Source organism: Rhinolophus ferrumequinum, chromosome 20, assembly GCF_004115265.2.
Source record: "Rhinolophus ferrumequinum isolate MPI-CBG mRhiFer1 chromosome 20, mRhiFer1_v1.p, whole genome shotgun sequence".
In the NCBI taxonomy this organism is placed as follows: domain Eukaryota; kingdom Metazoa; phylum Chordata; class Mammalia; order Chiroptera; family Rhinolophidae; genus Rhinolophus; species Rhinolophus ferrumequinum.
In genome coordinates this window covers 5541293-5564896 of record NC_046303.1, presented here as the reverse complement: position 1 = coordinate 5564896, position 23604 = coordinate 5541293, and the positions used below count along the sequence as shown (strand labels likewise).

The following is a 23604-nucleotide window of genomic DNA, read 5'->3' as shown; positions in this document are numbered from 1 at the left end:
CCAGGAAAAAGAAATGGCTAATGTTTAAAGGGATATTTCATTGAGATGAATTGATTCTTGAATCAAATCCTTCCCTTAAAAGAACTGCTCAGTCATCTTCATGAGTAAGGCATAGATTTTCCTCCGTTTTGTTTGTCTGATTGATTTGTTTTGATCACATTCAGGCAATAAATATTTCCTGCAGGCGTCCTATGTGTCAGGCACTGTTCTTGGCACGGGGACACAGCAATAAAAAAAAACAGACACACAACCCTGCTTTTGTTGAGTGTTTATTGTAATGAAGAAGTCAGGTAATAAGTAAACAAGAAAAAATATATAGTGTGTCAGATGACAATAGTGCTATGAAGAAAAATAAAGAAGGCCAGAGGACTAGGGGGATATTGCACAGGGTGTTATTTTTAGATAGAGTACCAGGGAACATGAGGTCTGTGCTATTCAAGGAAAGAACAAAGGTAATAATGTTTGGGAAAGAATAGGCTAGGATTATATTATAATCAGTCGTTTTTAAAAATTAAAGTGGGAGGACCAAAGAAGCTCAAGAAATAAGATTCACAGTACTACTTGATCTGCCTCTGTCACTGTCAACAGGAGGTAAAATATTTATCTCTGGCTTCTTCTTTCCCATTTTCCAGAAGGAGGGACATGGGTTTGAGACAAAGAAGCATAGAAACTAAACAGATCTCAGAATAACATGCAGTATAATCAGCAGCAGAACAATGTAATCCCCACAAGACAGCTCCCAATTACTGAAAAATCCCTGAAATCTTAAATCTCCTGGAAATGACTTCCACATGTTGGGGACATAATATGGGTGACCCCTCAAGACCTGTGTTAGGAATCAGTTTAAAACAGTTGCTTTAATAACACAAACTAAGTGCAGAATAGACCAAATTCACTGATCAGTCATGCTCTGAAAGTCTAACCATCCCAATCTACACTCAGAAAGGAAATAAATCTCACTTTAGAATAGCCATCTATCACCTTTTACACGATCTGCATTTTAAAATATTATTCTAAAATCACACCATTTCTCTAGTGGATGAGAAATTATGTCCTGTCCAAGAATTTTTCAATGACTGAAACAAATCCCGCTGTGAGTAGTTTTGAAAATACTTTCACAAGTCCACCATGCTCACTGATGCAAATGCCTCATGAGACGTATCTACTTTTAAAATGCAATTTACAATTCCTTCTGTTTAAATAAATCACGATACGAACTGCAAGGCATAAAACAAAAATCTCATTTTAATCTATAATAAACCCCACAGTACATAGTCACCTCTGCATTACAACACACATAAAATAAAAATCTCTGATTAAACTATAATATTCTGCACAATTTTCCATGCATTCTAAGTATTCAGTAATGCTGACCAATGTATATTATGTGTGTTAGCACATAGACTAGCTATATCTGATTATGTTACAATGACCTATAAGCTCTCTTCCTATGAAAATTCTATAATACTGTATTTTTCTATTTAGATTACAAATAACAAATTATTTAAACACACACACACACACACACACACACACACACAACGCTACTTGCAGGCATCATACGGAAAACTTTCATATAATAAGTCAATCGGTCTTCAAAACAGCTTGTGAGGCTCAGAGAAGTTAACTGACCTACCCAAGAATACAGAGTAAGAGACTAGAATTCAAACCCCAGTCTTTCCGAGTCAACTGCTAAAAACCCTCTAAAAAAAAAAAAAAAAAAAAATTGGATCACAGTTACGTAAACTGATGCTATTTTCTCATAGAAATAAAATCATGATAGGAGATTAGAGTCCTCACCAAAGGTCTGAACTAAAGAAACCTAGAAAAATAACACAGCATGTTTAATTAAATATTTCACAGACTACAAATCATACAGGTCTGAGACACCTATCAATTAACTTAAAAATAATAATCTCTGTGCTACATTTTTTTACCACAATAAAAAAATATTAAATTTAAAAATGTGAAAAAAGAAAAAAAAAAGGATAATCTAGATTCAATTCTATTTAGGTTTCCATTCAGAGATCTGCCTAGCTACTGCTGCCTTCTAAGACTATATCTGACTTATTTTTATAGAATCAAAGAAAAAGAGTAAAATAAACAGACCAAAAAAAAACCAAACAAACACAAGGACACAGAATTTAGAAAGGTATTTGCAGGGCGATTTTGAGAGTCAGATATGTACTAAGTCAGATATGTACTAAGCAGGAAGCATTCTGAACACCATTTCCTACCAGTCACAATGCAAGGCAGGAAAAACAGAAAAGATGAAAGCAAGGCTCTTTGAAGCAGTTGTATTTGATAAGAAAAAAAGGACAATAAAAACAAATAATCGTAATATAAAATATTAAGTGATAGCTTTGTGAGGTTTTGGAGGAGATTCTGGGTGAAATAGTTCCCCTGATGGCTTTTGGAGACAATGGGCTTTAAAAACATGAAGTTTGATGTCAGACTCTCCGTTTCTCAAAGGAAATCTCCGTGGATGAATCGGGAGGCCAGCAGCCCCCACATGTGCAGCGTGCCCCTGCTGACACGCAAGAGCGTGACGAATCACCAACACTCAATGGCACCAAAGTTTCCTTGCTTTGATCTCTGTCGTGATATGATTTCTTCGCAATGTCAAAACAGCAAAATACTTTAAGGCTTTGACTTGAATAGTGGCAAATATTAAAGGTACAAAATGGACAAAATCAAGTCTTTCTGTCTGGCTAAAAAAAAATCCATTTATTGGCGCAGCCATTATTGCTGGAAGGTCTGCTTATATTTTTATTTGGAGGGTAGACTGGGAGGTAAGGTGTGACTCTCTAGTACTGAGACTAAATTCATTTTCATAAATATATCAAATATAATACATGTAATACATCAAGACCTCATACATCAAATGAACGAAGCCCTTCAAAGTACTTTTCCTGAACAGGCTATATATTTATTCCAAGGGCATTGCCACTGCCACTTTTAGAACTTCTCTATGGGGACTGTCACAGAGCCCATTTACCAGCTCCTCAGGGAAATCGGTCCTATTCAATGTCACAGGATATTACAAGTCAAAGCGGTCTCTTCTGCTAGCCAAAAACACATTATTCTCCCTCCTTCCATCTTCACCTCTTGAATTTGATTTAATGAATGAAATTTACAAACTAACCATTTCAGTAAAATAAACAAACAAATAATAAAAACCAAGCTTTATACGCTAAAGAAGAGGTCAAACCGGGAAGCTGGGCCAGGCCCATTTGCTTCTGCTCTGCTCTCTCTTAGCTGCTCTGGCGCTGGATCTAATCCCACACACAGCTCCCCAGAGCATCCCATGGGGAGAAGCAGAGGCTGCTGACGAGGGGCCCTTATTGGATTCCCATCAGGAGTCAGATGAGCTGGGGCGAATTCATTTGTGCTCTGCTTGCATTAAGTGCCATTACAGGATAACAGGGGCACGACTGGCTGGAAGCCTTTCTGCGTCTCTAGAAGTGCAATCACTCTAAGGAGAGCTGTCTGGACAGCTCCAAACCCGAGTGCATATAATTAAAACACGCTGCAGTACGCAGTGCTGAATCTCCAAAGACAGCGCGATGATGCCAGATTTGTTTTCCCAATGATATGGCAGACTGCTTGCAAACTACCTCACATACTATCTCATTCTTACACAACCGTGACTTAAAAAAAATCTATAAACTCCTTCAGATCTCACTACTAGTAAAGTCTGGAGGTATTTTACTACATCTATCAAAGAACACAAGAGCCTGCTTGCTTTAACTTAAGCCTATTTCCTCTCTATCCATCCAGAGGAAACAAACAAAAACATGTTTCTTTTAATATCCCTTCATGCAAGTAAGTCCCCCTGAGCTTTCCAGCTCTAAGCTACATAAGCCCCGACTTGCTGGCAATTTTCCATTCTTTCTAATAGTTCCCTCAAATGAGCACCTCAAAGGGCCCTAAAGATAGGGTCTGTGTTTATGTTCTTTATGGAATGTAGCCACCCAATCAGTGACTTTGATCTTCACATTTTTAAAGTGAAAGCATCGCCATAGAAGCTTATTCTCATCATTCAAGCAAAAGAACAGTAACACAGAACAGAGCAAAACAAATAAACACGCAATAAGCCTCTTCAGGGGAGACATTTCTTCCTAAGGTGTTATTCTTGGGTCCAGATGGGCACACCATGGAAACATTTCCAGTAGGCCTAGAAAAGAAGACCAGCAATTGCCAGTTACCACTCAACTGTTTCTGAATAAAAATAATCTTTACATAAAACATTGTAAAGATTTTCAAGGAAATCTATTCTGTGATTTGACCTTGGGGGTACCTCTCTCTGCTTTGGGGTACATAAAGTAAACCTTTCTACAGGGAGGGAGTCGCCGCCCTCCACTTGAAAACAATCATTAGGACACAGCCGTGGGTTGAATTATACTTAAAGCACTACTGTCAATAAAATTTACCTTTGAGGGGATGGAGAGCAGCGGCCAAGCACTTGGGCTTTGCAACTGAGATGCTGGGTGAAACCCCAGCTCAGGCCTAATAAAGTCATCTCTGTGCCTCAGTTTCTTCATGGGAGACCGACCTGTTTCACAGGGTCATAAGAATTGAGTTCACAGACATACAACACTTCAGTTCCCGGGACAAAGAGCTCAATTGATGTTAGTCATGGTTATGCTGAGTTCAAAGTCATTGCTCACCTATATCTGAGCCTTCAAATATATCTTCCAAAATATACCAAATCAACGAATTAATTCCTAGCAAAAGATAGAGCCTTTCTGTTTGAAAAGATTCATTTGACTCCATCAGCCTTCGTTTGGTGTATTCTCAAAATAAACTTTTCATTTTGGGGCATTCCCAGGGCTGCCCCTAGTCAATCCATCCTTACCACACCTCAAGTACCCATCCCTTTACACATCTGCCTTCCTTCTACTGCACCAGCTCAAAGGACCCCCCTGCCACACACACTTTGATTAGCCTCCAAAACTCAATTCTCTTTCTCTCTTCAGCCTTCAATCAGCAAGTAATGGCCTCTAACCGAGTCCATTTACAAAGTTACATATATTGCTTGTATCACTCAGCTTTGGTTTTAAAGGTGCACAGCAAAACATTTGTTTTGAACATTCCAATTTGTTGATATTTTATCAGGATTCTTTCATGTGATTAATCGTTCAGGAAAAGAACACTAACTAAAGTAAAATTTTCATTGACATGGTTTCATTTGATATTTTTAATAGTCCAAGTGATGAGAATGGTGAAAGCAAGAAAGATTTATTTCCATAACATAGCTCATTATTGATTAGAATTCCAAAACCAAAGCAAGTCCTTAATTAATAACCCCTTGAAATTATTTTATTGTGTGGCTGAATTACCACACTGGTATTTATTCATTTAATTATGCCCTGACCCAGAGAACTGGCATTTTTACTGGCAGGTTATGAAATGTTTGTTAAAGCTATGAAATCTAATTACAAAAGCCTTCTTTCAGAGGCTCACAGAGAGTGAAGAAGAGCGAGAAAATTATTTCCCTGGTGCCAAAAGAAGACTTATAAAACAAATGAAAATAAATAGAGTGAAATCAGATGAATGATACATAGTTTAGGTGGTTTAGAATACACAAGTACGGGAAGCCAGGAGTAGAAAACAGAAAGATTGGTTGGTACCATCATTTGAGTCTTTGTAGGAAATGTTGTTAACATTATCTACTTTCTTTTTTCAATGGGGTTGACTACAACTGAAGTTTCATGGTTGCTAATATGTTATCATTACTCAAATAATTAGACTTGGGAGCAATAGATTTTTTTTTTTAATTAGCTATCTCAAAGCAAGTACCATTATAATCATCTAATTATCTTTTGAGGCATTTTATGCAGAAATGCTTTAAACATTCACTGCCTTACAATGGGTGCTGGTTCCACATTTGTAGCTTAAAACTAATAGCATTCATGAAAATATAGTGATGGGAACCTAAAGGGCACAATTTATTTATTTCTTCAGAAAATCAAAAGTAATTTTCAGAAAGTAAGCAGTCACTAATTCTATTTAAATTCAAAAATTAATATGTAGCTTCAGTTAATAAAAGTAGTAAAACTAATATCCATTTCCAATGTATTCACACATGAGTGAAGCCTAAAGGTATCTCGTAGCCTAAATGCCAAAACATTTATCTTTATTCAATCAACAAGACTGCTTAGCTAAATAATTGTCACCTTTATCAGGATATGATGCCCTCCTGTAACAACACAACGCACAGTTCAATCAGCATCTAAGAACAAATGATGTTTGAGAAGACATAATTGTACTAAATGAGATTCTAAAGAGCATATCTACCCGGTTACTCCAGCAATCATGGAAGAAAAGCAGTGAGAAAAAGCCACTGAAATTGATAACTGGTGACCTTCAAAAGCTGCCATTTTAGTGGAGCAGCAAGTGTAGAAACCAGATGGCGTGGGAGGAATAAGTGAAGAGGGATGTGCAAGAGGCGGCCGCCACAGCGGCCTCCTCCCCTTTGAAAAGCCCGATAGTGAACACAGGCTGAGATCTGGGAGCCAGGAGAGCGGTTCTGATAAAAAGGAGGAATTCCACATAGTGGCTTAGTCGGGGGACAGGAAGCCAGGAAAGATATAGGTGTGAGGGGGAAATCCCTTTTTTCCCCACCTGCACCACCTGGCTGCTTGTTTATTTGCCACTTGGTACAAGGCACATGGTTGCGGGATGGCAGAAGGCTCACGTGTGGCTCAGAGAGTAAAGAACGAGGAGGCTCTCTCAAGTTCCTTTTTGGTGTTTGGCGGTTTTGATAGAAAAGAACTCAACTGCTTCTGCTTGCAGCCTGCCTATCGGGTGGGGTGGGGAGGGGCTCAAAAGAGCCTAGTGCTCCGGAAGTCTGGTGGCTGCTGGTGGCCACTCTGGGTGGGGGCCCAGCATTGGCTTTGCTGGGTTGGCCACCAGGCTCCATCCTTGTGGCTTTCCGAGCCAGGTCAGAGCTGATCATGCTGCTGGAAGCCTAGGGAGACTGTGGGTGCCCTGGGGACTCCAACACTGCAGCCATGAATGGGACAGTGGACTTCTTGAAAAAGCAGCTCACCCACCAGTGACCCAAATCAGCCTTCGGGAGACCGGTGGTGGGGGATGGCTTCCCCAGGGCACTCTGCATCTCCACAGGAGCTGTTACTGGAAGTGGAGCCCAGGCGGCGCGGGTAGTAGTCCTGGGTGGCCACGAGCGAGCCGCTGGAGGGGCTGGCTGCCCTGCTCTCCCGTGTGGGCTGCTGGAAACCTCGGCAGCAACCCCTTGAGGGCCTCCACACAAGATCACGGGTGGTGGATGGGGGCGCTGGGCCAGGAAGCCCATTTGCAGAGGAGGCCACATGAGGCCGCTCCACGACCAAGATGCGTGGGACAGGAAATGATTTCTTAAGCAAGATCATAGAAAAAGGTAAAAGGAATAGGCTAAAGGTCTAGGGATAGGTTTTGAGACAGAGAAAGGATGGCAACGGATGTTATATCAAAATGCTTGGCTGTTTTTAGACAGAGGGTTGGTCGGAGCTTAGAGAAAATAGAAAGAGTTGGGAACAGCCTTTGTGAGGTACTGAGAATGCTTCATCGGGAGGACTCGCTCCAAACGGCAAGAATTAACTGAACACATCACAGCATCCTGGCCTGATTTTGCTGTGGTCCATTATTTCTCTAAACGGGCTATAACTGCCATGTAGGAGTCGCCACTACAATACAATGAGAGTTAGAAAACCAGCCTGCTGTGGAAACGGAGCAGTCTATGGTTTAGAAACGCATGTTTTTAGAGTAAGGTGTTTGGTCCTCAGGAGTGTTGTGACAGAATTTGCCTCAAACAAGTTGTTGAGAGGGAAAAGAACAGCAGACGGATACTGTTGAAGCAGGAAAGGAAGAGCCTAGAGGACAAACATGAAGGTTGTCTTACAATAAGACAGTTGTGGGCAGACCCTGTTCACCTGAGGTCAGACGTGAACATGGAGAGGATCGTGCCCAGAGAGGCTGAAGTTTCCAAAGTCCAGATTAGAAGACTGAAATCCTGCTTAATGTTGCTCTTGTCTTTTTATACCACAGATTAAACTGGGCTAAACATTAAATCATCCTAACCATTGGTCAACCCAACTCTTTACCTTGATCTATTGAACCAGATCTCTCTGGCTCTCTCAGTCTGTCTCTCTCTCTGTCTCCCTCCACTCCCGTACCCGCACCACCACCCTTTCCCTCTTAACTTTCCCAGAAACTATAATGATGAATCTGGCCTGGGAAACTTCACCTGGAAGGTTAATTTCACTTTATGAAAGAATACAATCACAGATTTTCCTTTAAAAAGCAACAAACTTTTGTTCAGTAATTATGTATTATTTCTGCCCTCACAAAAATACAGATGATAATGAAGAGTTTTAAGCATCCATATTTTTTCCTGTGTAAAATATATCATCAATAGTTAACTTTGGTACCCATAAGGGTAGAGGCATGGTTTAAAAAAACACACACAATAAGTCAGTTAAATAGGCAGATAATGATTTTATTTTGAAGAGACAGTTTTTATAAAAATTCACCATCTCTCACCTTTGAGTATCCGCAGTACTTTCCAAAGATATCTTTTCTTGCTTATTTAGAAAATTCTGTAAGGAACATTGAAGACAAAGTTTCTGGTAATAATTCAATAAAATTAAAGAAATAAAACCAACAATCCTTTCCTTTACAGTTCTTCCTATGCTTCAATAGCATGTATGCTATTAGGAACTTTATTTTCAACCCAATAAAATATTTGCTTTTCAAATTTATGTAACCGTTTAAACTTTACCTAAATAAATTTAGGATATGAATCCCTGGCATATCGGTCAACATTTAAAGAGAGTCTAGTACAGTGTCATGGAGCTTATCAGGCTCTCAATAAACATCTACAAAAAAGAGATTAAAGTAGGGGGTGGCTGGAAAGCTCAGTTGGTTAGAGCGCAGTGCTCTTAACAACAAGGTTGCCGGTTCGATCCCCACATGGGCCACTCTGAGCTGCACCCTCCACAACTAGATTGAAACAACTATTGGCTTGGAGCTGATGGGTCCTGGAAAAGCACACTTAAATAAATAAAAGTTAAAAAAAAAAAAAAAAAAGGGAGAGAGAGATTCAGGTAGAAGACCCCATCTGTAGCCATGGGCCAGACCGGGCTCAGAGATGTGATTTGTTCAGCACACACTGTTGGGGCAAAAATTGCTTTTTAATGAAAATTGTTTACATATATAAATGGAAAACTTCACTGAAAATATCCAAACTTCAGTCTTCTCCTAAGAAAATGAAACAGAACAAAAACTGGAAGTTCTGGCAAAACGAGGCCTGCATTTCCAAATGTCGTCATTCTGAGCTGAGTGAAAAATACACTTCAATCCAGGCATCAGATATTAGTTCGTCAATGTCCCCACCATTCTTCATTGTTTACCATTGGCTACAAGTGTCTATAGTTGCCTCCACACAGACATTATAAGTGTATCAGAAAAAAAGAAAGAAAGAAACAGAAGTACTATTTCCCCAGCATGTTCCTGAGCTATTCCATTCCTTGGATAACCGCCCCCCCACCCCCCCACCCCCGGTCCCCCGCATCCTTCTGACCATGTTCTCTGTGTAAAGTAGTTCACTAAGTGTCTTGTTCTGAGTCAAAAAATAACAGACCTAGATTTGAATCTGAATGTTCAAACCCTAAGTCCAGTGCTTTTCCAGCTTTGCACAGTTAACAAGGCTAGCAAATGCGGAACGGTCATTTCTCCCAAATAGAAATTATGAAGATGTTCTCGTCCATTTGAATATAGCCATTTTTATAACACAAGATCAAATTTACTTCACACAACAGGCAAAATAAGAAAGGCACTCATCCAGTCTAACTTCAAAACTGACATATATCCTCTCCACTCTGAATTCCCCTCAACAATAAAAGTCAGATGCAGAAAGCAGGAGACCAGTCATTCATAGGCACCTATAGGACAAAAAAAGAAGGTCAATCTTCAAGAAATCCGCAGAAGAAAACTGTGGCAAAACTTTTCTCCTTTCAGAAACTACTCTGCTCAAATTCTACTTTCATTCTTTCTAAAATGAATCTAACATTGGCTTTTACACAAAACTGTGGAAGTCCTCCTTTTGTTCCTTCCACATTTTTCATCCATAAAAGTGTTCATAATCATGTCGTCCAAACAAGCATTTATACTTAATCTTCACATTCCCTCTCAGCTGAAATTTCTTCCCATCCCTTATTAATTTCCTATCTTCATTACTATGATTTCTTTTTTATTGTCCTCTTGACATTCATCCTCTTTAAAATCCTGTATGGCCAGAATATGTGGCTAAAATAACATTATTCTCCAACTGTCTTTCTTTTTCACAAATGCATCTTTACTCTCTCTTGGCAAATTCTAAAAATTCACCTTTAAATCACTCAACACCTCCCTGTCATTATCTTCTCTGTCACTAGACTCTGGAGTCACACATCACCAAATTTGTCATCTTGCAGTCCTTCTCTAAGGTTCCACGCAGATACTCTTTGAGATATTCTCTTTTTAAGAGCATTATTTAAAATATTCCCCACCGAGATGGAAGAGCAGGAAAACACGGGAAGCACTACCGTGTTGCCCGAAATAAGACCTAGCCAGACAATCAACTCTAATGCGTCTTTTGGAGCAAAAATTAATATAAGACCTGGTATTATATTATATTACATTACATTACATTACATTACATAAGACCCGGTCTTATTTATAGTAAAACAAGACTGGGTCTTATATTAATTTTTGCTCCAAAAGACGCATTAGAGCTGATTGTACGGTTAGGTCTCATTTTCGGAAAAACACAGTAACTATATCTGCATTTTCTTTCTTTCCTATGAAAAAAGGGATTGGTTCAAAGTGCACCTCACATTTTAGATTTGCTTTGAAACTTAATTTGGAGCATATCATTTCTAATAAATTGGAATTTGCAATTAAATGGTTTCTCAGATTCTAACATCTTTTGGGCAAAAGACGAGAAGCAAAATTCTACCATATAAGGCATTAAAAACTGCAAATATTAGAAAACTATATCATCAAAAGAACATCATTTTAGGCAATACGTCTTTCAACTTCACAAGGCTTAGCTTTATGACTTTATATCCAGTCAGCCACAGAAGCATTTTGAAATATTTCAGAGGAAAACAAGTGTCTTTGAGAGTGAGGGGAACAGAAGAAAGTACATTTTATGAAATGGCAGACACACGATTTGGTTCATACAGATATTTGAAGTAAAAGACCAAATGGCACATTTTAATTATTCCCTTTGTAAATTTCGGGGGGGAGGGGAAAAAGGTACCATCTTATCCAGGATATTCCCCGTCTACTGATTCCCCTCCTTCCCTCCTCCTCCTCCTCTTCCCCTCCCCCCTTCTTCTCTTTCTCCTCTTCTTGCTTTTCTCTCTCTCTCTCTCTCTCTCTCTCTCTCTCTCTCTCTCTCTCTCTCACACACACACACACACACACACACACACACACACACACACACACACACAGTGGAGTTACAATATTCCGGGTTGGGGATGCTTTTCCTCTACTCTGTGATCCATAGTAAATTTTACGCTAAGGCTAGTTATCCTTTTACTATTAGGAGGCAGCCAGTAGCCCAGCCCAAGAGGAAGAAAATCTGTTCTGGAAGCTCTCCTGGTAAGAAGAATAAGAAAGACCTTTCCAAAGAGGCCCTGGGAGCACTACTGCTAACATCAGTCTGCTGAAGTGGTCACCTCACCCTTTTCGCACGAAACTGACGGAGGTGAGAAAGATGATGCTTGCCTCAGACAAGTTAAAGCCCCACTGGAGCCAGGCCTGAACTCAGCGTCTCTGGAAGCACTTTGCCCCTAGGGGGCAGAGTAAGCTGCATGGAGAAAATGGGGTCTCTAAGGAAAAGAGCAAGGGAAATGGATGCGGAGTAGACAGCTGACCCACCAATGGCTACTGACCAGAAGGGAAGGTGTAACTACATTATCCTACTTCCTGTACTTTCCAAACAACAAAACTAGCTACATTCTGATTAGAAGCAAATTACAGTAAATTTAGGAAATCCTTAACTGCAGATCATGAAGCTGAAGAATAATCACTATGAATGCAATTCTAATATTAGGTTGGTGCAAAAGTAACTGTGGTTTAAAAGGTTAAAAATAATTGCAAAAACTGCACTTACTTTTTCACCAATCTAATACACGGCAGAAAAAAATCAATTAGCGATGACATAACTATCAACCTTCCCTATAGATTCTAGAAATCATACCTTTAATATAATATTAAATTTAGTATTTTTGGAATTGAAGGTCTTCACTATCTCCCTTGGGATGACGGAGGAAGCTTAGAATGCTCAGAAGCAACATTTTTCATTTTCTCTTCTTTTCAAAATACTGAGCTACAGCAAATTTGAATCATAAGCACAATAATAAGGATTTATCTCTTCATTCTTTTGCTGTGTAAAACTGTTTTAGCCTAGCATCTATGGACTTATAAATAAATACCAAAATATACACAAAGGTTTCAAACCGGGAACTCAGTCTCTGCTTCTGTTCTAAAGTTTTCTCGCAGAGCCATCAACCAGGCCTGGAAACCAATGTTTTACAAGTCCTACCAGTTTCCCACACCCTTTTAAGCTGTCCAACCCTCATACATGTCACATTTCTTATGAAAATAAATGTCTTCCTCCTGAAAGAGCTGAAAATCAGGTATGCACGTACATGTGCTATATTTGCTACATTTAACAAAACAAAGGGTAAGCTTTCAGCATTGTTTTCATACATTTTACCAGTTGCTTCCATTACAAAGTTAAGAGAACTACACTAATAAATCTTAGGCAACATACATAAAATGTTCCCCATGTTAGTTGTAAAGGAAATCGTAGAAATGACCAAGGCTTATTATACATTCAGCTAGGTCTAAAATATTTTCATTAACCCAACAGGAGTTATGAAAGTCTCGACAATTAGAACATAGCCAATTAGCCCAGTTTAGAAGCTGTACGCCTTGAATTCCATTAGTTACTAACACAGTTATTGTTTCTGATTAATTATTTCAGGCTGACCAGTTGTAGGCCAGAGCTATGTATGTCAAAGTGACTCACTCAGTTAGCAGTGACACCAGTGGAAATTACTTTCCTATGAACAGTTATGAAATCAGGGCCCCTGGCAAAAGCCAGTTATTTCGAAAGATAATAAATCTGGGGAGTTGGTGGCCTTTCTCAAATAACACAAAATGATGACTATTTAAAAAAAAAAAAAAAAAAAGACCCAGGTTTCTGCTTAACAGTTGAAATAACAAACACTTCCACAATATAGAATATCTATACATGTTAAAATGTCACCTATGTTACGCCATTCAAACTAATGAAAAGGGTAAGGAAGTTATAAAATACTTAAGAAGATACATATATTGGGCTAGAGTGGAAAAGACTACACCGCTGACTTACTAAATCGACTACTGATGTGATAATGACTCAGTTTAGCTAGTTAGCTGTTTACTATCTTAAATTATGTTTCTATAGAAATTTCTAAGTTACTATACTTTAATACCAGACTAGTGAAAGAGTTTTAAAAGCCTCTTTATAAAGGCTGGAAGCCCCACCCAATCATAATAAAATCACAAGTGATTTTGATTTCAGACAATGTTTTTGAAAGTGTGATCATAGGATCTCCTGTGATGTTTAATATGCTGATTCATCCCAAGACCTGATGAAGCAGAATCTCGGCAACCAATGCCCAGGACCCTAAATTTTAAACCAAAGTTCTAAGCAATTCTTCACTGGTTTGAGCTGTTGTGTTTGCCAGTGCATAATTATTTATACACACACACACACACACACACACACACACACACACACACACACACACACAGCTCAACACAAAAATTAGCCCTACTGATGACATGAAATTAACTTAGATATTATTCAAATTAAGTGAGTTTCTATTCTTGCTTACATATTTTTATGAATCTCTCATAGGATGCTTCCTCTTAGGAAACAGAAATCACATCTAATTTAATATGGTTGCCTTTTTGCCTAACTAACAAAGATAATTTTGAAAGAGTAGTGCAAGGTAGGAAGAGTTCTCCTGCCGACACACACTGGGATCGCCCCTATGAAAACAGTCCAGCACGGGGGCCGAGGCTGACGAGGCCAACAGGACAGAGAGCAGAGAAACAGACCCGTGCCCGCAGGGACACCTGACAAACGGCACAGGTGGCATTACACATGGGGGAAGACAAACGGTGGGGGGAGAAAACTCCTAGCTAAACACCAGTCACAAAACTCAATTCCTGCTTTATTAGACCTAAACGTGAAAAGCAAAATATAAAACAATATACCTTTATAACATGAGAGTAAGAAGAATCTCTCCTAACCAAGAAAAATACCTTTTGGCCAACAAAACACAAACACACATACCAAACACAACACTGCTACATGAAAGTGAACATTTTTGTACAAAAAAACACATTAGCAAAATTAAAACAAGGCGCAGGCTGGAATAGATGTCATCAAGTTTCATAACTAACAATATATCCAGAAGATAAAAGGGCACCTAAAAGTCTCCAGTATTAAAAAACAAACAAACAAAAAGACCAACTTCCTAATCAAATAGAAAAACAGTAGTAGGATACAAAGACACATTTCACAGAGCGAAAACAGGCAACAGGCCCTGAAAACATGCTCAACCTCAGTAATCACAGAGCTGTGCACTAAACCTTCAGGAATATGATGTTTAGATTGATTAAAATTGACAACACAACAATACCAAGTATTTGTGAGAAGAGTTGCAATTGAAACATTCATATAGTGTGTAAGGGAGTGTAAAATAGCAAAATCACTTTTGAAAACAATTTGGCAGCAATTAGGAAAGTAGAAGAGGCATAAGCTCCAGACCCGGCAAATATTCCATTTGTAGGTATATTCTCTAAAGAAGCAAATGTTAAAATATGATAGGACCGCACGGCAGCTACATGGATATTTATTATTATTCTCGATCATTGGCCGTGTTTAGAAAATACTTTCTAATTTTTTTTAAAGGTTTTTAAAATTCTAATTAAACAAAGTGAACTCAAGGGAGCTCAGTTCAGCACACTTGGCCAAAAAGGGGTACCACAAAGAAATATAATAAACTAATGTTTAATTAATTTTTACAATATGCAAACACGCTGCTATTGTAAATTCTTCAAAACCCTTTTTCATTAACTCATACCATGCACTGCAGCCTTGTCTTATTAATCCCAGAGTATGATTATAGATTAGTCAGTCAACTATATTTTGTAACATGCTTAATTACCCAGCAAATCTCCATTCTGCACTGTTTTGCCTGATATTGGCTGTAGAGTTCATTTCAATTATTTCTTGCGTTCTCCTTGCAGCTGAAAATTTCCTGTCTGGGTTGGCTGATATTTATTAAGGTTAAAAAGGTGTTAATCTTTGTGGTTACAACAGGATTCTGAGCAGTACCGGGACTTCTCCGAGACCACAGCTGCTATGGGTAGTGGCCATTATTTCTGTTGCGCAGTATTTTTATCTAAGTCAGCAGCCTGTGCAGGCATCGTATGATAGGAAATAACAGAACTGTGCTGCATAGACTAGGGAGAAATGTATGCAATGTCTTTTATATTGTTGCAAGAAGTAGTGCTCTACAGTGAAGGGAACTGACGATGGTAAACAGAGCATCTCAGTTCTGTCACTCACTCCCTGTGGCCTTAAGTAACCCTTGTCCCCTCGCTCAGCCTGGGATTAGTCATATGGACATGATGGCACTGTCCTGCCAAACTCACAGGATTCGTGTCAGGCCATGAAAGAGATGATTCAAGTGGGAATGCTTTGTGAAGGAACTAGAAAGCATTCCAAAATCAAGGGGGACGGCCCTTATTCTGATCCTTTCAGAACTAAAAAATATACTTGTAAAATGAATACAATAAAATTCTCAGAAACAGATAAGAAGAATTAATGTGGTGGCCTCAGCAAGCTATGATTTGTATGCGAGTGATTATCTGTTACAGGAAAACTTGATGAGAAAAGAAACGACCGCCAATGACATTTTAGGAAGGAACACTGTTCAAAGTAGGGGTACATCATGAGGAAGTTGAAGAAAAATGTCTGGAGTGCTTTCTCCCACAATTACTCAAGAACTAAAGTAAACAGTGATCACAATTTGTATGCAGAATGTAAAGTAGGCACTAGCTGAAAGAGGGTATCCAGATAGAGAATGCCAGGCGTGGCTGCTTCCCTGAAAGCAGTGGTTTAAAAAGTGTGCCAGTGCACTGCAGGGGTCCATGAGAACCTTTGAGGAATCTGTGCAGGCAAAATTATTTTCATAATAATACTTAGATGTTATTTGCTTTTTTGCCAGGTGGATATTTACACAGATGATGCAAAAGGCACTGACAGGGGCATTGCTGGTGACTCAGCAAAAATCAAGTCCATGGCACCAAACTGTATTAGTCACCATTGTACCCTTCACAGCTATGCACTTGCATTAAAACAAACATACAAAGCGTGTTGTATTCAAGAATGTCCTTGATGAAGCAGTAAAAAAAAAAAAATCTTAATTCCGCCATATCTCATCTCTTGAGTTCAATTCGTTTTTGTTTTTTCCTTCCATGTGGTAAAATGGCAAAAACACAGAAAGCACTTGCTACATTCTAAACCATAAGGGTTGTTTTGAGGAATAACCTGTGTGGTCATTTGAGTTGCAAGCTGAACTAGCCACTTTTTTCATAGAACACCATTTGTACTTGAAGGAACAACTCACAGACAAGTTAACAATTACTCAGCCTTGGGTTTTCAGAAGACATTTTCACAAAAATGAATAAGCCAGTCTGTCACTTCAAGGAAAATTCACAGTATCCATTGCCAATGATAACATTAAAGCTTTCAGGCAGAAATTAGAAGCTTGAAAAACTTATAATGGCCTCTTTGAGTATAACAGCTTCCCAATATAATTTTTCTTCATGAGATCATTCGTGCTATTAAAAATTGGATTTCTCTATGCTGTATAATGAAATGCATCAATACTGGGAGAATCTACAAAACTCAGTGAATCAATATTTTCCAAGTGACCAACGCATGGTTTTACAATATTATGATGGGTAAAACGTTCATTCAAAATGCCAGATAGATGAATGGATTTTAAAGAAACAAAATTCAAACCCTGGGTTCAGAGAGGACTTTATGAATTGGACCTCAAGGGCAAGGGAAGGAAAAGCAAAAATGAATGAATGGGACTGTATCAAACTAAAAAGCTTCTGCACAGCAAAAGAAACCATTGACAAAACAAAGAGGCAACTGAAGACATTTGCAAACAACACCTACAATAAGGGACTAATATCTAAAACATATAGAGAACTCAACACCAAAAAAACAAACAATCCAATTAAAAAATGGGCGGAGGTCCTGAACAGACATTTCTCCCAAGACAAACAAATGGCCAACAGACAGATGCTCAACTTCAGTAGCTATTAGGGAATTACTTCTATCAACAAGACAAGTAATAACAAGTATCGGAGAGGATGTGGAGAAAAAGGAACCCTTGCACACTGCTGGTGCAAATGTAAACCAGTACAGCCACTACTGAAAACAGCCTGGAGGTTTCTCCAAAAATTAAGACTATAGTTGCCACATTACTCAGAAATCCCTCTTCTTGGTATCTATCCAAAAAATCTGTAAACATTTATCCATAAAGATATGTGTACCCTTATGCTCATTGTAGCATTATTCATGGTGGCCAAAACATAGAAACAACCAAAATGTCTCTTGACAGATGACTGGATAAAGAAGATGTGATACACACACACACAATGGAATACTGCTGTGCCATCAGATGAAATACTGCCATTTGCGACAGTATGGATGGATTTTGAGATTATTATGCTAAGCGATGTAAGTCAGACAAAAAAAAATGAGAACCAAATGATTTCACTCATATGTGGGATATAAAACTGAAAGCAACAAAGGAACAAGACAAACAAAGAAACAAAAACTCATAGACACAGACAACAGTTTAGTGGTTACCAGAGGGGAAGGAGGAAGGAGGTTAGTAGAAGAGGGTAAAGGGGGTCAAATATATGGTGATGGAAGGAGAACTGACTCTGGGTGGTGAACACACAACGCAACATATAGATGATGTATTATAGAAATGCACACTTGAAACCTATATAATTTTACTAACCAATGTCACCCCAATAAATTCAATAAAGATAAAAAAAAAATCCTTCAGTTCCTCTACTAAATCACCTTTATTACCAAGTAATGTCTTTCCACGTTGATGATAAACACATTCCAATGGAAACACTAATTAATTATTAATAATTACATTTTGTAACTATTTTTAAAACTATTTATTGAAAAAAATCCTTATTTTCCATTTGAAAGGAAACGTTAAGATTAAAATCATCTAAGTCCTGGGTTAGGATAGTGGTACGTATGTACCAGTTATGATCATGTCAGCTTCCGGTATGAAAGTTACAATCAGGTGATCAAGGCAACTGTTTTTTCTTAGGATCAAATCATCTCTGGGTTCTGCCAGGAAGGAAGGATGCTGTGGAATGCATGACAGTGGTCCCTGTGGTCCCCCACTCCTCACCCCACCCCACTCTCCTGCAGCCTTCTTCCATCTTTCTAGGTTAATATGTGTCATTTAAGTCCTGAATTTATCATCCGGATTGACCTCAACAATGGAGAAAACTGAATTTAGTGAAGATTTCCAGGCTGACTAAAAGAGAAAAAGAATTACTGTATATACTAAAATCCATATCATTAGTGCACCGAAGGCTTCTTGATTTCAAAGGCAAATGTTTGGTAAGGTTCAAAAAGCAGCTTTTTTTTTTTTCTTTCTTTCATTCCCTATGTCTAAATATGTGGGAAATGTTACACTGGAGAAATGCTCAGAAAAAGCCCAAGTGTAAAGAACCGAAGATTATGTAAGCTTTGGTAAAAATCTCTGGTACATTTTCTCAGCTCTTAGATGTGATTCCAAAAGGGACTCTGGACAGTGTGGGATGGGCTAGCATGAGGTTTATTTCGAGCTTTTGAGCTTTATAGAACAACAGGGATTTGCAAGCTTGAACAAATTCCTAACCATCACCACGGAAGATCTCTTTGGACTTGACCAAATCAAAAACCGACAATAATGAGTTGCCAGGGTGACAGGGTCCTTATGTGTTATGATGGCACAGGAAAAGAAATGTGTGCCTAGGGCATTTGTTTTAATCATGAAAATGGGGCAGCGAGCGCTCAGTATTCTTCGTTGCTGGATCATTTCTACCACCAATGTAATAAATGTGAAGGACGACTCCTTGTTTTGTAACGAATTCATTTCTTCACTTCACAAGTGCCTGCACCAAGACCTGGCAGCAACTCAAACATTAGTGAGGTCTTCTCTACTCTAGATCACCTGAGGATGCGAGGAAGAAAGACAGTATCAGGGGAAGAAAGGCAGAAGAAAGAGCAACAAGATGAAAAACTTATTATACCCTTACTTTTGGGATGGTTTTGATGAGAATGCTGATACACTCATAAAAGTGTTATTTCAAACAACTTTAAATAATTAAACTTCATAGCTGTTCGTGAAAGAAAATAAATGTGGTACAATCATACAGCTCTTTTATAGGAGACTTTAGGCTGGGCAGTATAACCTTTATTCATTCATTCGCTCATCCAGTGTTGTTCACCAGTTTTTTATTGACCGCCACTCAGGTGCCAGGCCCAAAATATATTACAATGCCACGACACTCCTCACTTGGTTTATGGAGTCGGGGGGCAGGCGACGGCGGGGGGAGAGAGAGGGAACACACTACTACGGGTATAATTACAAACGAGATACAATCTACAGAAAGCAGACAGGGATCTGGGAGCATTTGTAACAAAGGAAACTGTCTTAGACTTAGGGTACTGGGAAGGCAGGGTTAAAAAAAAAGCCTTCTTTGAAAAGGAAAGGCTTGGGTGGTGAACACACAATGTGAGATACAGATAATGTGTTACAGAACTGTACACCTGAGATCTATGTAACTTTGCTAACAACTGTCACCCCAATAAACTTTAAATTTTTTAAAAAAGCCTTGAGCTGAGAGCGAAAGAATGAGAGGCAGTTTACAGAGAGACGGTGGGATATGACAAAGGCACTAAATACACAGAAATCCTATAATGGGTGGAGGTTGGGGTATGGAAAAAACAAGGGGTCATTAAAACACAAAAATAAAAAGTCAATGAAGCTGGAATGCAGACAGTGACGTGGGCAGAGGAATCTGAAAAGGGCTTCCAGCTCAGGTTACACAGCCAACGAGCACTCTTGGGCAGACCTTCAACTAATTCAAGTAGAACCTGTGTTACCATAGTTGGAGGTGCACCGCTCGTCAGAAAACCGTCTGTGTACATAAGGAAGTCTCTCTCTAATGCTATTTTAATTGGGCACATTCATGGGTGTTCAACTTTTTATTGTTCTATACAATTTACAGGGGTTTTTTTTGCATTTATTTTAATTCAAACAGTTCATGAAAATTGGGGGCGGGAGAGTAAGGCTGGCGAGGTAGGCAGGAAATAGATTTTGTAGGGACGTTTAGGCCCCAATCATTTTGGTCTCCATCTGAAGATCACTGAAGGCTTTTCACAGGGCAGTAAAGTTGAACTTTCCAAATACCACTTTGGATGCAGTGGGACAAAAGGTGATATAAAGCCGAGTAGGCAAAGGGGATCTGATGAATCAATGATTACAGTAGTCCTGACTTCAGAAGCTGTCACTGGAGATGGACACAGTGGATGGAAATAAGACTGGTAAGACTTTGTGGTAGAAGAAATATGAGGAGTGGGGGAGCAAGAGGTTTCCAGGTAAACCTAAAACATGGTGCTTGTACCACTGGAGGGGGGGAGGTGTGATTCAGAGACAGAAAGCACTGAAAGAGAACCTGGTTCAGTTCTCAGAGTACTGAGTTTGAGGTGCCTTTGGCATATACAAGGGAAGATGTTAGGCAGGTAATTAGATGTAAAAGTCTGGAACTCACATGAGTAATCTGGCATAACAATCAAACAGTACAGCAGAACGGCCAAAGCAACGTTTTTTGAAGCTAATATACCTAGCCTAAAACCACACTTAAGAAATGTAAATTAAGAAAAAGTTATAAAATACTAATGTATTTTAGATCGCTTAAGTTCTAGTCACAATAATATTCTATTGGGTTTTTTATTCATTTATAATATCCTTTATTCCTGTTTAAAACAATAAAAGAATTAATTAAGGTGCAAGAAAAGTGTATCAACCAATAAACATATCCTCTTATTTGGTTTATCAGATTAATCAACTAGCGATAGATCAGAACTTGTAAGGAATAAAAAAGAATATACTGGGGGTGCCAAAAAAAAGGTATACACATTTTAAGAGATGTTTATCTATGCTCAAGCCAGAAGTTCGTTGTAATCAGAAGTGTCTGGACGCTGATGGTAACCACTCTGAGCACCTCTTGTCATTGCAGAAGTCAAATGTGAAAAAAAAGTAAAAAAAAGTAAATTTTGTTAACGGTGTTGAGTATGACAGTTTCAACACAGTTTTTTCCCTTTCTTAAAATGTGTACATGTTTTTGTCACCCTCTGTATTTAAATTGTGTGTCAGGAAACAAATAAAGCAGACCTTAGAACTGGGCACTGAGAATCTTGAGTGTGCAAGATGGTGAAGAACCCGCGTGAGGCTGGAGACAAGCCGGAAGACGCAGCCCCGACCGCTCACCACCCCCCAAAGCAGGATGGCACAAAGGGCATCATCGCACTGCGGATGAAACACAGGTTTGCCTACTCTATTCCGGCTCAGCACAGTTGTGTGGCCAGAGTTCGCTCAGGCTGGAGGAGGGGTTGGGGCGGGGGTGAACGTAGCTGGTCTTTTATACAGTCAGTAACGCGTGGCTCCTTTCGCTCTAATCAGTATTACTTATGAAACACGGGGAGAAAACTAGTGAAAGAGTAAAGTACCCAGCAACGAAGAATTTCAAGTCGCCTTGAGGGGCAAAAGCATTCTCAAGACCACACTTAGGACCACCAGGCAGAATTGTAGAGGAGTTAGTCTAACAAATGAATGCGACTGGAATCTGCTCGAATAATAATATTATCATAAAGTAGGCAATAGTTTTAGACAATCAAATACAAAAGGAATCATACAAGTCACAAATTAAAAATATGCTTGCTTCCAGCAGCTCATTTAGATGAAAATACCCAGGTTACATTGTTAGTTCACGGATCACACTGTTCTCTGCAACAATCAGACCTGGGCACAATAAAAGCCCGTAGGTAAATGTGTCTTCTACTTCATGTTAGCAGTTTAGAACAGTAATCTTGAGGACAACTATGGGTTTTCATTTTGCAAGAAGATATTAATAACTCAATAAAGAAAAAGTGAACATCAGAGCACATGTATCTTTACGGATAAATGTTTTCAGATTTTTGGGGTAGATACCCAGAAAAAGAAAAGAAAGAAAGAAAAACTAGAAATTAACTCCACCCTGCCTTTTTATATGTAATAAGGTAAGTAAACAAAAATTTTAATAGAGGTTTTTCTCAAAACATTTTAACAAACAATACAAGTAAGATTTCTTTAAAAGAAAAACAGATAACTATGTAAACGGTGTCTGTGTACATGCATACACAAAGGGAAAAACAGTTATAATACCAAAACAAAGAATTGTTCAGACACCCTGTGTGCAATCAGAATATCTGGAGCATCTAACTTTGCAAGTATTTAAAAGCTGACAACAAACGTAACAGTAATCTGTCTTCCTCTTTCAAATGAAGTAAATTATTGTGATGTTTACACCACCGTACATTCCCTACACCTATAATCAATGCAAGAATGCTGAGTGAACTTCATACTTGGAAATCATTGACAAGCAAACCCCATGTACAACTTTAGCCTCTGCTCTTATCTGCCACACAGGTGTTCACTGATTCTTCTGGAAAGTCCAGCTCTTTCCCTCTGGTATAAGAAAGCCTGGGTATTTACACAGGCTTCCTCGTATATCTTCCCGAGCTAAATAACTCCTAATCATCCATCAGGACTCTGCCGAAGTTACGGCCCTGCGGAGGCCCTCCCTGCTTGCCCACGCCAAGGCACATAGCTGGGTCGCTGCCTCTCTTGTAACACACTGTGATTTTCCTCACACCCGCTGTCAGCTTAGTGCATTTATGTGTTTAATTTGTCTCCCTCAACACAGTATAAGCCCTGCGAGGGAAAGTATTCATGTGTATTTTATCTACCAAGAGCAACACATATGTTAGGGGCTTAATAAATATTTACTAACTGGAAATGAATGAATGAATAAATGATGAGCGAGTAGACAAGTAAAGTCAAGTCAGAGAACCACGACAAAATATGTATTATAATGTTCAGAAAAAAAGTCAGAAGTTCTATAAGGGTCGACACTTGGAAAATAACTGAACTGCTTCTCAAGGATTATCATATAATACAACCGTCAAGTATAATTCTTTTTCTGTGAGGAATACCGACAAAATTCAGAGTGCGATCTAGGAAGTCGACGTGAACCTTAAGACAATTCAAAAGAGAAAACAGGGGGCAAAATTCTCAAAAATAAAAACCCCTACTAAACAAAATCACTTTCACACACACAAAGATT

General features: G+C 38.9%; 1 protein-coding gene and 1 pseudogene across 4 annotated transcripts in view; both read right to left on the bottom strand.

The window, feature by feature from the left end:
- IMMP2L (inner mitochondrial membrane peptidase subunit 2) overlaps positions 1–23604 on the bottom strand; it is a 706765-nt gene that overhangs the window by 434007 nt on the left and 249154 nt on the right. The window contains exon 5 of one of the 4 annotated variants that reach the window (XM_033088458.1): positions 9890–9944. The exons of the other annotated variants lie outside the window; for them this stretch is intronic. Coding sequence (XP_032944349.1) covers positions 9935–9944 — 10 coding nt within the window. The 3' untranslated portion in view covers positions 9890–9934. Of the gene's footprint in view, positions 1–9889; positions 9945–23604 lie in introns of those variants that run through there. 4 annotated transcript variants of the gene reach the window in all.
- On the bottom strand, positions 6779–7394 carry LOC117012316 (pancreatic progenitor cell differentiation and proliferation factor-like; annotated as a pseudogene).